Source organism: Lagenorhynchus albirostris, chromosome 14, assembly GCF_949774975.1.
Source record: "Lagenorhynchus albirostris chromosome 14, mLagAlb1.1, whole genome shotgun sequence".
Taxonomy (NCBI): domain Eukaryota; kingdom Metazoa; phylum Chordata; class Mammalia; order Artiodactyla; family Delphinidae; genus Lagenorhynchus; species Lagenorhynchus albirostris.
In genome coordinates this window covers 42135090-42150651 of record NC_083108.1, presented here as the reverse complement: position 1 = coordinate 42150651, position 15562 = coordinate 42135090, and the positions used below count along the sequence as shown (strand labels likewise).

The 15562-nt window shown below is 39.8% G+C and overlaps 1 protein-coding gene across 4 annotated transcripts in view; it reads right to left on the bottom strand.

Moving 5' to 3' along the window:
- Nucleotides 1–15562, bottom strand: part of B4GALT6 (beta-1,4-galactosyltransferase 6) — a 73593-nt gene that overhangs the window by 14823 nt on the left and 43208 nt on the right. For 3 of the 4 annotated variants that reach the window (XM_060121314.1, XM_060121313.1, XM_060121315.1), the window contains exons 4-6: nucleotides 14562–14686; nucleotides 7448–7564; nucleotides 515–702 (exon numbers count right to left, since the gene is read on the bottom strand). In XM_060121314.1, coding sequence (XP_059977297.1) covers nucleotides 515–702; nucleotides 7448–7564; nucleotides 14562–14686 — 430 coding nt within the window. The remainder of the gene's footprint in view (nucleotides 1–514; nucleotides 703–7447; nucleotides 7565–14561; nucleotides 14687–15562) is intronic. The other variant, XM_060121316.1, reaches the window with a different exon arrangement.

The window sequence follows — 15562 nt, the reverse complement described above, 5'->3', positions numbered from 1 at the left end:
GGCAGGTCAAGAATCCATAGCTTAGGAAGAAGAAAATATACTGCAGAAGAGCGGGCCTTCACTGCACAGGAACAACCCTGGGGGAGGGAAGAGAGGGGAGCCAACCTGTGCTGTGCTCCTACCTGGGGCAGCCCAGCGCCTGGGATCTCGCAGAACCCGTGGATGGGCTCTAGTGCTCCCTGAACAAGGAAACCAATGTTCAGAGATCCAAGTCCTAAGATGCAAATCCAAGCCCTCTAACTGCTAAGCGTGAAAATCAGAAGTTAGGTCCACATTTCCTTGACCGTAGAAACCAGGCTCTATTTCCCACCACCCCACGCTGAAACCTGTGTGTGAGGAAGCGACTGGATGGACCACAAGCGACCCTACACCCCGGCTCCCTGCGAGGAAGGACTGGAGTTAAAGATACTCTCTAGGCTCTTGAGCCCTCTCAGATCCAGGCACATAAAGCTGCTACCATTTCAATGATACGATTTTGCAGGTGTGCTGCAAAAGAAGAGTGTACATTACTTACATATACATGTATTTATCCAGCTTGGCTGCAAAGTGACGTGGCATTTCTCCACATCCGTAATAGTTTCGGTCATTTTCAGGTAGATGATCCACATCGTGGAAGATGACACAGTCCCAGACACTGTCTTTCATGGCCTCTTTGAAGCCCACATTGAAGAGCATTGCACGGTTAAAAGGCTGTGTGCCGGTCTTCACAAAGAGAAAAACAGAAATGTACTCAGGCTTTGCCATGACTTTTTTCTATACCTTTATAACTCGTTGAATCATGGTCAAATACTAATAATAAATACACACAAACCAAACGGATAAAATAATAAACATGTTTCAGGATTTTCAAATATACTACTTAAATTATTACATAATTTTATACTTTGGTAACACACAAGAAAACACTGTTATTTTAAGGGCCACTGGTAGATCATCAACTTTATATAATGATATAATTCATGTTTCTGTTTTACTTCAAATGTATCAGGATATAGATTATTTATGACCAGGAAAAAAAATAAAGCCATTGAAAATAATATAGCTTGTATTTTTTAGCAAAGCTTTCCATATGGTGTCCAGGCTAAAAGAAGCAGGAAACAAAGTGACTCAAGAAGCAGTAACCCTTCTCTTACATAACAAGGCCAGGGAGGGCTAACTTTGCATTACTAATGCTTGTAATAGAGACAAAGGCATTCTCAGAGACAAAAACAATTGGAACTTATTACACAAAACCCAATTTCCTTTATTATAACCATTTTCCTTTATTACTAGGGAAAATAAAGTGTCCAGACAACAGTTTCTATTCTTATTATGCTTGTTTATGATAAAGACCAAGAGCATCTGAAGGGACAAAAAAAAGTGGGAACTTATTACACAGAACCCAACTTCCTATATAATGACCACTTCCCTTTACTTATGAGGAAAATTATATTAAGGTACATTGGCAATAAAAGGTTTCATGCTACAGCTAAAGAAAATTAAAGAGCAATTTACCTGTGCCTTGGCAATATTTCTCAAAATCATTTCCAAAACATAAAACAAAAAATGATTATGAAAGAAGTGAATGAGATGCACAATGCAGTCATCACCAGAGTGAGCCCTCAAAAGTGAAAAATAACTAATTTTTAGTCCTGGGTCCTGCACTAACTTGAGATAATAGAAATCACTTTACTTTTTACAGCTTTTCCTCACCAATGAAATGGAGAGAATAAAAAGGAAAGGCAGTTAAATTATAATATTATTACTGGTACATCACCAGTTTGAACAAATGACTTTCCTTTAAGATTTAAAAAACTGTTTTCATTAAATGTGGACATAATACTTAATGGCTTATAATAAAAATAAGAAGTTTTATGTCGAACCCACCTTCATCTTCCAAAAGCAATACATTTACACACCTCTAGTAGTTTATTCTGGTACTTATCTCCTCATTTCAAGGTAATGAAAGTTTTGATATTCCCTTGCCTCATTAACTTTTTAGACACTACTGATTTCTTACCATGGTCATTGAGGATTTATACCCCCCCATTCACTGCCCCTCCATCCATTCTCCCAACAGAGTTATGTCATAATTTTTTGTTAAGTCAACGGTATTTGCATTATTATGACTGTATATATATGACTGTTGAGTAAATTATGATTCTGTGTTCTTTCTCAAACTGAGATTCATAACTGTCTTCTGTTTTCTTACTTTTCTATATAACTAGTATTACTTTGTACAAAAGCCCCAGCAGGCATGCCCTGTATTTTTTAATAACTGATGCAATCATTGAAACATATCAAACCATTTATCGATTCCTCCTCCACCCGCCCCCCAAGCCCAACTCCAGCTGCCACGGCCCTCGTGTCTTGCTCCAGTCTTGACTGGTCTGACCATGTGCAACTATCATCCTGGGCCTCCTCTTTCATTCCCTACATCATCGGTGTCCTTTACTTGGCTCTCTCAATTTGCTGAGGAACATCCTTCAGCAGCTTCCTATCTCAGGATCCACGGGAGAAAAAAAAAAAAATATATATATATATATATATATCTACATATATACACACACGGATATTATACATATACATATATATACATTTTAGCTAATGAATGACTGAAAATGCCATCAATCTACCCTCACACTTGATTGATATTCTGACTGGGTAAAAAATTCTACGTAAGAATTACTTTCTCCGGGGCTTCCCTGATGGCGCAGTGGTTGGGAGTCCACCTGCCAATGCGGGTTCGTGCCCCAGTCCGGGAAGATCCCACATGCCGCGGAGCGGCTGGGCCCGTGAGCCATGGCCGCTGGGCCTGCGTGTCCGGAGCCTGTGCTCCGCAACGGGAGAGGCCACAACAGTGAAAGGCCCGCGTACCGGGAAAAAAAAAGAAGAATTACTTTCCCCTATAATTTTAACGGCATGTGGTTCCACAATCTTCTAGGTATCAGCACTGCTGAGAAGGTTCATATGATTCTGATACATAATCACTGGTAATTTTTCCTACAGAACCTTTTTGATACCTTCCCTTTTTAATTTGCATTCTAAAGTTTCAAAATAATATGCTTTAAAGCTCTATATTTTATTCATGTGTACATGTGGACCCCTTTAATCTGAAGACTCACGTCTTTGCTTCTGGAAAATATTCTTATATTATTTCTTCGGTCATTTTACTCCACCCCAACCCCGTTTTCTTCCTGCTATATTTTTTCAGAACTCTGATTAGCAAGTGTATTTGTTATCTACTGATGTGTAACAAATCACAGCAAAACTAGTGGCTAATAAAACCACAGTCATTTAGTATGCTCAAAGCACCTGTGATAGGAAATTCTGACAGCACAGCAAATATCCCTGATCACTGCTCCATGATGTCTGGGCGTCAGCTGGCAGATCCACTTCCAAGAGGACTCAGTCACACAGCCAGCAAGGTGACGCTGGCAAGTCAGTTCTTCTCCACAGGGTTGCTTGAGTGTCCTCATGACATGGCAGCTGGCTTCCCCAAGAGCAAGTGATCCAACAGACCAAAGCAGAAGCGGCAATGTCTTTTATGACCTAGCTTCAAAAACCACACACTGTCACTCTGCAGTGTGGTTGTCCACACAAGTCAGCCCTTATTCATTGTGGCAGGAGACCATACAAAGAGGCAAGGATCCTTGGGGACCACCTCGGAGGTGGTTACCCCTGTGAGGCATTGATACTTCTTAATTTCTCCTGCTTTGGTTCTAGTTTAAGAGTTATCTTCTTAAGTTTATCTTCCAGCCATTCTATTGAAAGTTTTGTTTTACTTATCACATTTCCTTTTATGATAACTTTCTTATTCTGATTGCCCTTTATGGTGTTTTCATTTCACAGATGCATTATCTTTCCTTCACTCTCTGTGGATAGTGATTATGAGTTTTTATTACTGTTCATTTTTTTAAAAAATGTTCTCTGTTCCCTCCACTGTCTATATTTTCTATAATCCCTTTTGTTGGATTGGTTTTGTCTCCTTTTGTGGGAACCCTTCGCCGCCCATTCACGGTTGAGAGCAAGGCACTAAAAAGCTGAGGGGAACCTCCACATACGTATGTGAGGTTGTGGCACAGTACTCTTGGCTGCACACACACCACACATGCACACGCATGTGCACGAGCAAATCCCTAAGCCAAAGTGAAACAGAAACAGAAGCCCCAACCCTCCTCGCCAGCGCTCTATGTGCCATAGCTCAGAAAACGGCAACACCCTCCTTCAAGACAAAAACCCTGCATCCTGGTTGACCATTCTCCGTTGCTCACAACGTACGTCCACTTCAACAGCAAATAATCTGACTTCTAAACCCAATGTAGCCCAAACCCAGCCACTGCTCACCTCCCTCCAACACCACCGTAGCCCGAGACAGCATCTTCTGCTGCCTGGCCCGCAGCAGAAGCTCCCGCTCAGTCTACTCTCCGCACCGTCATCTTCTCCGAAGACCATTAGATCACGCCATTCCTCTACTCAGAAGCCTCCAGCACCTTCTCACCTTCCGCGGGACAATCCAAGTCCTCCCCCAGGTTCTTTTTTTTTTTTTTTTTTTTTTTTTTGCGGTACACGGGCCTCTCACTGTTGTGGCAGAGGGTCCAGACGTGCAGGCTCAGCGGCCATGGCTCACGGGCCCAGCCGCTCCGCGGCACGTGGGATCTCCGGACCGGGACACGAGCCTGTGTCCCCTGCATCGGCAGGCGGGACTCTCAACCACTGCGCCACCAGGGAAGCCCCTCCCCCAGGTTCTTCATTACCTGCGTCTATCCCACCTATGATTTCCTGCCTCACGTCTTTCTTCACTTGTCTCTCCAGCAACACTGACCACTTTGCACAAACACACCATGCGCTCTCCTGCCCTGCCTGGAACACACATCCCCGAACGTCAGCATGGGCTGCTCCTTTGTTCAGGGCTGCTCCCACCTCACCTCCTCCGAGAGCCTTCCGTAAAGACTCTGAAGGAAAGAGCACATCTCCCTGCCCCTACTGCTCTCTCTGCCCCGACTCTTAGCTCCGGGCACCACCTGACATACCACATGATTATTTACTGCCCTCCTTCCCTCACAAGAACAAGAGGCCTCACCTGGCTTGTCCCCTGCTGTCTCCCCTTTGTTGAATGAATGAAAGCGGGCTTCATGGAGGTGATAAAGTGAGGAACTGGCCTCTTCCTCTGGAGACTTCCCAACATTAGACCAGGCATCATCTCCCTGGGGCTAAGCTACTTCTCTAGTGAAGAGGCCACTCATGCCCTGCCTCAGTTGAAGGGGTTGGGGGGATTCACACCAAACGACTGGCTTCAAACAGTCAGAGAAGGAAAAGGACAGAGGGCGCTTGGGGTCCACAGGCAACCCGACTCAAGCCCCCGCTCTGAGGTGCCAGAGTTCGGCTGCACCAGCACCGGCAGGACCCGCGCTGGTTTCTCCAAGGAGAAACTTTTCATTTTCTACAACATACAACAGAGTAATCACCTGGCAGCAAAAGCCAACTTAAGAAACTAGGGATCTGACTGTTCTGCAACCAAACTTTTAAACAATCCCTTAGTTTAGTCTAGTGCTTCAGTTCGTCTTTCAAGGGCTAAGATGTGCAGGGGGGCTTTGTCCAGCAGACTAACTCAATCCTTGTCACCATCCCCCTTGACAGCACGTGGGTCTGAGCCCCCTGTGCTGGGCTAAGGGAGGGCGTGTCTGTGCTCCACCTGCCTCTTGACTCTCAGAAGTGGGCTGAAATCGCTCAACTACTTCCATCTCTTTGTCTTTATAGTTTAATAACTCATTAAAAGTTTTTTCTTTCACTCATTTTAGGAGTCTGGAAAGGAAAAGAGGGAAATATGTTGTACCCCCTTCTCTATTTAACTGGGAGTTCTGAGCTGCTCGTCAAAGGCTTAGCCCTTCTGGCACCAGTCCAGCAGGAAAATGACTCTTCTATTTCATATGTGGTAAAGATGTTACTAGCTCAAAACCACAACACACTATCAAACATACAGGCCTGAATTAATATTGATCAAAGCTAAGATTCAGACTTAAGACATTTATAAAATATGGACCTTAGCTGCTCTGCAGACTTCTTCATCACATACACAAAATAATTCAATGGTGTGGACTTGCAGAAGAAAATGCCTCTAAAAACAGAGGCAGGGCTTCCCTGGTGGCGCAGTGGTTGAGAGTCCACCTGCCAATGCAGGGGACACGGGTTCGTGCCCCGGTCCAGGAGGATCCCACATGCCGCGGAGCGGCTGGGCCCGTGAGCCATGGCCGCTGAGCCTGCACGTCCAGAGCCTGTGCTCCGCAACGGGAAAGGCCACAACAGTGAGACGCCCGCATACCGCAAAAAAAAAACCCCCAAAAACAAAAAACACAGAGGCAGATATCTCATCCCCCAACACATTATGAAGACTGAAGTTTCAAAAAAGGAAACTAGCAGTTGGTAAAACGGATCTAGAAGTTTATAACTATGGCTATCATGAAAGTAGCTAAAATTTTTAATTTACTATCAGGTTAACAAAAGTTAATTTTCATAATATAGGTGATTGCATTAAAAAGCACATATGCTCTATATACATCATTATATGAACAGGAAACAGACCTTAAAAGCGTGATTTACACACAGAGAACCATAAGTTACATTAAATACCCAGTACTTCCAGGGGGAAAAATAGAGGCAAAAAAGCTAAGAGCAAGAAAATAAAATTAAAAAAAAAAAAAGAAAAGGTAGAATCAGCCACAAAGGACATGGGAAAACACACTAACTGTAACAATCTTAGGAAGAGAATCTGAATATTTTCTAATATTTCAAAAACAAAAAAAAAAATCCCAGCATCTAATATAAGCTAGGTCACTTTCTGTCTACTGATAAAGAAATACATTTTTAGTCAGATTTAGTAAAAAGAATGACCGATCAGGATAAAATGAGGTCATCAATGTCAAAACCAAAAGTATCCAAATTACAATGTATTCTAAACATGAACAAAATGCACTTTAGAAATACTATATAGCAATCAGTGACAAAATTCAGCAAAGACCCTAGTGTTTGGGAAGTGGGGTTGGGGAGAGACCAAGGAAGAAATCCAAGATGACACCTTAAGTACAAAGGCAGGTGATGACAGAAGTAGAAAAACATAGTACAGAAAATATCTACAAAGGGTTTAAATAAGTCTGAAAGAAACTGTACATACGGAATACTGATATTAAAGTATTTACAGAGAAAAAATTAGCTGATAATATGAATAATTATATGTATATTTCAGTTTAATAGGTAAGACATTAGATGATTTTAAATGATAGGAATACATCAACTGATAAAAGGATTAACAAAATGTGATATACACAATTAACAGGCTCAATCCAAAATGGAATTTTACCCAAATATAAAACCAAGGATTAACCTTAAACTACACACTTTTAATCACACAGTATCTAAGAGTTTACTATGTTCTAGTATACCCAGTTACCATTTTGAAAAATATTCTCACCTGTTCAATGACATAAAAGGCAAATTCCAGCCGCTGTTTTTGGAGCATTGGAATCAGATGCAAGAAAAAAATTGGAAGATGTTCATGGCGATTACGGAAAGGAATGAGAACTGCCACCTTTAAAACAAAAGAATCACATATGTAAATAAATACAGCAGCAAGCCCTAGAGGTAAAAGAAAAACTGACCCTTGAGATTCTCTTACTCATGAATTTTCTCACCGGAGATCCAACAATGGGCAAAAACAGACAAGGCCCTTGCCTTTGTGCCATTTAAGCTCTTGTGAACCTGGAGAGGTATAAATGGGCTCTGAAGGCCGTTCTAGGGATTGTGGTCCTTATCCTATGAAAACCATGAACGTCGTGGAAAGATTTTAAACGAGTGATAAAATCAGCTTTGGTGATGGCAAACACTACTATGAAGAGCAGTGTAAAGCAGATTGGAGAAAACCAAAAGTGGGCTCAGGGAGCTGGTTAGAGATTAATGCAAAGTCAAGACAAGAGGTAATGGTAGCTTGAACAGAGGCCGGGTAGAGGACAAGAAGAGAAATGCATGAATTTTTGAAAACACTGAAGAGGTAAATGAACAGGATTTGTTCCTGGAATGGATATAAGGAGTGAGGGAGAGGGATGTGTCCAGACTGATTTCTAGGTTTTAAAGTAGATCATAAATAATAAGTTTATGGGTTTTAAATTGAATTTAAAAGAGATTCCACCTGAATATCTAGTATCGAACATGGCTCACCTGGTCTAGAGATATTTTTGAAAAATATAACAGATATATCATGGAATATAAATGAAGTTTGATAATTACATTAATATAATATTTTTCATCTAATCAAAATGCACAATTAAATTTTTGATACACTGCATGTTTATTTCAGTGGTAGGATAATATTCAGTTTAAAAATGATAATAAAATTATGTTACAATGTTAAGCTCAACAAAAAAGATAAGGTAAACAAGCACGAGCATCAGAGAAATTCACCCCTTAAATAAACCAAAGAAATGTGTATCTTATGTAATCAAAAAAAAACACGTTTACAGGAATTAAAATGGTTTCTCAGTAGACCAATCCTTCTTCTAATAAGAAAAAAAATGATCAAGACTCTCAAAATCAAGACTAAAAATCACTGTTTACAAAGTGTGCTACTATAATATGGGAATAAATGAATAATGATCAATCATCACTTACTCAAGTCCTCTTTCCTGGATCCAAACTTCATCATATACAAGTCAAGTGACCCTACAATTCAGATTTTGCCCTTGAAAAAGCTAAAATGTTTTCTAACCATTGCTTTTCTTAGCAATTTCTGAGCTAAGCTAGCCTTATTATAATTGTGAATTTTCTAAAAACTGAAATTAAACCAAATAAGTTTTCTACAGATTATAAATTCTAAAATCAGAAGACCTAAATAGGCATTTCTCTAAAGACATACAGATGGCCAACAGGCACATAAAAAGATGCTCAACATCACTAATTATTAGAGAAATGCAAAATCAAAACTACAGTGAGGTATCACCTCACACCAGTCAGAAGAGCCATGATCAAAAAGTTTACAAATAACAAATGCTTGAGAGGGTATGGAGAAAAGGGACCCCTCCTACACTGTTGGTGGGAATGGAAATTGGTGCAGCCACTATGGAGAACAGTATGGAGGTTCCTTAAAACACTAAAAATGAGCTACCACATGATCCTGCAATTCCATTCCTGGGTATATATCTGGAAAAGATGAAAACTCTAATTCAAAAAGATACATGCACCCCAATGTTCATAGCAGCACTATTTACAATAACCAAGACATGGAAGCAACCTAAGTGTCCGTCAACAGATGAATGGATAAAGAAGATGTGGCATATATACACAATTGAATATTAGCCATAGAAAAGAATGAAATATTTGCCATTTGCAGCAACATGGATGGACCTAGAGATTATCATACTAAGTGAAGTAAATCATACAGACAAAAACAGATATTATATGATATTACTTATATGTGGAATCTAAAAAATGATATAAATGAATCTATATACAAAACAGAAACAGGCTCACAGATGTAGAAAAGAAACTTATGGTTACCAAAGGGGAAACGGGAGGAGAGGGAGAAATTAGGAGTATGGGATTAACAGATTCACACTACTATATATAAAATAGACAAGCAACAAGGATTTACTGTATAGTGCAGGGCACTATATTCAGTATCTTTTAATAACCTATAATGGAAAAGAATCTGAAAAGAAATATATATATATCTATATATATGCACTTTGCTGTACACCTGAATGAATCACTTTGCTGTATACCTGAAACTAACATAATGCTGTAAATCAACTATAGTCCAATTAAAAAATGCCCAAAAAATTATAAATTCCAAAATCATCAGATTTTCAAAGAACATAAGCATCAAAATATGTCTAATAATAATGTCTATGTGTCATTCTATATTTTGGATTTTTAAATACAGCCTAATAAACTGGTTAAACAGAAAATTATGTAACAACATTAAACATGGGACTTATTAAAATTTCAACTATACCAAATAAATTTTACTGATGAATGAATAAATGTAAATAATTGACAATGCATAGCTTTAGGATCTGATCCTACTTGTAAAATCAGGACATGACATTAGATGTAGTCAATAGAAAATAGTAACATTTACCTGTGTATTTTACATTACCAGGATCATACATGAGAGAAAATTTTAAATTATTAAAATAGTTTTATTTTAAAAGAGAACAACACATGGTTTCATAAAATTGAAGACATCTAAACTAAAAACTCCACCACTAATTTTCCCTTAATGATGATGAGATAGTGGAAAAGAGAAAGAGACAATGGCTGTTCTGAGGCTGATACTTTCATGTCTACATTGATTCACATTTGGTAAGTGGTAGGAACCAAAGGGGCTCTGGTGCCTCTGCCAGCCCCACTCTGGGTCCCATTCTTCTTTGGTTTGCTCCATAACGTGGCTCTTGGCTTATGAGCCTGAGGACCACGAGGCTACAGAACAATACGGAACCCACATCTAAGAGTCCCTCCTGGGCTTCCCTGGTGGCGCGGTGGTTGGGGGTCCGCCCGCCGATGCAGGGGACATGGGTTCGTGCCCCTGTCCAGGAAGATCCCACATGCCACGGAGCGGCTGGGCCCGTGAGCCATGGCCGCTGAGCCTGCGCGTCCGGAGCCTGTGCTCCGCAACGGGAGAGGCCACAACAGTGAGAGGCCCACGTACTGCAAAAAAAAAAAAAAAAAAAAAGAGTCCCTCCTGTACCCCACACAATGGCCACGGTTGGTGCTGAGCACTCCCTTCTGACTGAGGAGACTTGCTGACAGGCCTCAGTATCCATTGTTGGCATCTCCACAGAATTCCCAAATCTATACAACTCCCAAAGCAGTTCAGGAACCCCTAAGTTTACTCTTAGGATAGGAAACTGCTGTGAAAGTGAAAGGAGAAACAGGAGTTAGATGGCAAGTACAAATCCCTACCACTGACCTTATCTGAAATATATCAGTGTGATAACTTCTAGCAAAATTAGGGTCGAGCTTACTCTTCTTGGTTTTGAATTTGGCCACAAGTTGGCTGCCTATGATGTAAATGGGCTATAAAAGCAGTTAAGACGCATTATAGATATTTAAGGAAAGACGCTATTAAAAAGCTGCAGAGTCCATATTAAAGACAGCCCATATTAAATACAATGAGGCTGAGTAATCAGTTGAACATCTAAGAATAAACAAAGGTTGTCATGGCCCCAATACAGTAATTTCTTCAATAAAACATTTAAAATATTGAGTTGATTTTTCCTTAATATTATATGGAAACTGAGAGTATTATAAGAGAAAGAAAATGACCAGTGTCATGGCAAGTTCAAAGAAGCTAAACTGTCGTTTTTACAACAAATGCATGTCCACATATTAATGAGACAGTTATCAAAGGTTTTGAATATGCCTAAAGTAAATTTTTACTAAAACAAAGCTAAATAGCATCTAAAAATTCATTTGGCACGTCCCTTCCTTTGGCTGTGGAATTTCACTGTCAACAGTTTACAATTTATTGTCTAGGAAGAGAAGATCTCGGTATTCTGTGGTAATTTATCTCAAGGTTTAATAGCCTTTGTTTCAGGACATTCTTTCTTACATGTGCCCTAATCTGCTGTTGGAGCCACTCTCCTGTTGAAGCATCTCCACTGGAGATAGAACTAAACATCTGGTCATTACCTTCGGAAAAACAAGAGTCATCTTCATGAATCTCTCCTCACCACCTCTTGGTCAAGCAAAATTATCCACACGCACTTTGCTCCCACTTTAAAACCACTAATCTTACGGAATGTATGCACCTATTTTTCATCCTTGCTCATCTTCTCCTACACTCACCATGAAGAGATTAGCAAGAAAAATGCTGACTACATAAATTTTCCCCACCAAGATTCTGCCCTAGTTTCAAACTTCAAGCACACTACCGCTACGATGTCCCCAAATGACATGGCTGCTGACTTGTACCTTTCAGGGTGCACTAGCTGTCTGCCACTGACTAAGACAGAACAGAGTAGAAGCTGCCAAGCCTTCATTCTCCTGCAGTGTTTCAGGTCCCTCCTCCCCTCCCCCTCACTTCCAGTGCCTACAGGAGCTTCTTAAACAGGAGGCACGCGATAAAAATTGCAGGTTCACGTCCCTTTCCACCAACAGAATCAGGATGTCTGAGGACTGAGTTCAAGAATCTTCTTTTTTACCAAACACCCCAGGTAGCTCTGAAACACGTGGCTAAGACCCATCTTTGAGGAACCTTGGACTAGAAACACAACTCCAGGCCTCCGAGCAGATAACCCCATCAAGCAGTTGCCTGATTCTTTAAAGGCTTAGGTTTTAGACCAAAGTGGTTCAGGCCTCCACCTGAACCCTGAATGGAACACAGGCAACATCACAGGTAAACACTTCACTTTAATGACCTGAAAAGCATCACTTTGCTCCTCTGCCAACCTCCCTTTTAGAAATAATCTTGCCTCTACAAGGCACCCGACCTGTGCTCAATCTTCCACTGCGACCTGCGATGTTCAAAATACCTAGGAATTGGTGAAATCACTAATTTTAGAAGATTAATTCCACTTGATTGGTCTTTGATGAACTTAGTTGGTATTTTTTTAAAAAGAAAAAGATCCTCAAATATTAACAATCAAGTTGATAGCAGATGTTTCACATAAATCTAGTTACTTCTTGTTTCCTTCTCTCTCAACTCAGTTTGATTAAGTATAGCAGGTATAGGTCACCTCTGAACGATCTCCAATTCCCTCTCATACCTTGAGCTGCGTAGCTCAGAACTAGAGACTATATTCTGAGAAGGGTTTGTGCATAACTGAAATAAGAGCAACGGTAGCATATAGTTCCCAAATAAAATAAGCCAATTTTTAGATCCCTGAATTAGCTGGCTCCTGAAACTTCACTTTCAAAACTGTTACTACTGATTCACTGGAGTTTACAGTCTACTAAAATCTGTAAGTAGAAACTACTTATGTGTGATATACCTCTCCTCTAGAAAATGAGGTGAAAACAAATGCTAAAATTTAAAATCCAACATCTGACGTAGACCACTGAAGAAAGGACAAGAAGACTTAATTTTCCTGATCCCAACTTATCCTACTGCTATACCACACAGTGCACACGTGAGAGGTATACATCACGTGTATTAATATACCTCTGAGAACCAACCTCCATTCTACCCCACAGCCTTTGTGATTGAGTATGCTTTTTCTTCTGTTAGCATTCAACGTACATACTCATCACCTAAGTAAGAAAAAGAATTTATTTTGCCCAGGACATTTTTTAAAGTAACATTATGTAAATTGGGCCATATTTTATATACAAATGTGAAGAAACTCAATCATGAAATAGGAAAAAATTCATTTATTATCCGAATCTGATCTGGGAAATAGTATAAAACAACTGTAATATAGAATGTGTTGCCAAAATCTGTACTGGAATCCATTTCAGCAGCTTTACAACTTGTTTGAGGGAAAAAAACCCAAACATTTAGTTAATAATTTGTAACAAGACATGTATCTGTCTCATAAACTCAACTCAACAAAACTGGGTTTGGCACTTCCCCTTTATACAAGAGAGGGTAAGCTCTACGTTAGGGATGCAGACGTAAATAATACACATCCCCAACACCCCCAAACACAAAGAGTTCAAGGCCATTTAAGTCAGAGGGCTTTTATCATAAGCTTAACAGCATACAATTCTCCTTCCCAGGAGTGACTTCTTTTGGTACCAAAAGACAAAACATTTTAGCAAAATACTGATATTTAAAACAGGAACTGGAAACTGTTTCCAATTCAGGCTAAAGCACAATCCTTCAGGATGTAGTATCTGATTTAATCATATGTAGTTTTCACTTGAATTACATAAATGCTGTTTCCTATTCAAACATAACATTACATGAACACGCGCTTATTAACCAATTTCACAGTACTGAGAACAACTCTGATTTAAACCATGGTTTTCAATTTTTTTTAAGCAGCAGGGGCAGGCCCACTTCCTTATAGTTTTTCAAACAAAACATTAAAAGTAGGATTCTGATATATCAAAAAGATTAAAAGCCTGTGCTCTGTCTTCTGAAACAGAGGCAAAGAAGAGCCCGAAGTTCTTCTTTTTGTGTCCTGCAGTGACCGCCGAGCAGCGTCTTTAGAATGCTGGGACTCAGGAACCCCAATGCTGGGCCCAACTGGAAACCACTGTTTCCAGGCCTTGGTGGGGCTATGCCTGTAGGTGTCAGTAACCACTAGGGACAGCAGCAGGAAGCAAAGAAATCACAGCCTCTCTTCCAAACAGAACAGGAAAAATCATCTGTTTTCCAAGCCAATCTCAAGCAAGGTACTTATCACCAGGATCTCCAAGAGACTGAACACAGGAGCATGTATCTGTATACGCACAGGTGCCATTCAGCTTCACAGGTAACACGATTAACTCACATTTGGACTGTGAATACTTACACATTAAACACAAACATTTTGATGTCTTAAATTTATCAAGACAAAGGGATTTGACTGTATATTCTGAATCAAACACACTTTTCCTCAAATGCATAGTAACAGTCACACTACTTATGAAAAAATGGACCTCACCTTCCACCTGGGTTTACAGTCTTTAGGCCTCCAGTGACCTCCTGGCTCAATATCTAAATCCTTGGAGAAGAGGTGATGAATTTCATCAAAACTGACTTCACTTACATTGACATTGAGGAATCCCCCTAAAAGGTCAAAAATGTGAAGAATTGTTTTAATACGAAGTCAGACAAACAACAATCAGTAGGGTGATGGCATAATGTAGTTGCTGAGACGGTACCATTTATTCCTGTTATCACCATATAATTGTTAATATCACCTTTCAGTTTTAGTTTGGATGATAAATTATATGGTCATCCTACTATCTTTGGTAAATCAGCCAAAGAAAATCAAAGCACTTAAACTTTTTGCTTTTGAGTAATATGGTGAATATTATAATATTCTTTGGGAAATGTTTGCATGTCATTACAATGTAGCTTATCATTCCAATTTATTCAAGTATTTAAAAACTAGTTTTTAATTTCAACATAATCAACACAGGAGACAATGAACACATAGTACGTAAGAGTTAATTAAGCAGTTAAGTTTGACGGGGAGCTCAATCTTAGCTTCTGTGTACTGGGGAAATTATCTAACTTCTCTGTGCCTTAGTTTCCTTATCTGTAAAAAGAGATGGTAATACCTGCCTCCCGCTGTGGTTGTATCCATTAGATGAAACAATGCCGGGCACAAAGGTACACATTCAGTAAATTTAGCTACTATTACTGTCATCTACTTTACTGACATTTCTTCAGAGAGAGAATTCACAAACACAATTCAACAAATTTATTTTGAGCACCTACCATGCATCCCCTTGACATGCAAAACGGAAAAACTATAAACTTCTAAGATGCTCCTGGTCTACTAAGCACTCACTCTCCAAATTAACAAATATATGATATTCCTAGAAATGTTTTTACTAACAGTTTTTCTAACATATACCATGGAAACAGGAATGACTCTTGGATGGAAAACCATTTCCGTTACCTCAATCAAAACCAACTAAGGGGGCTTCCCTGATG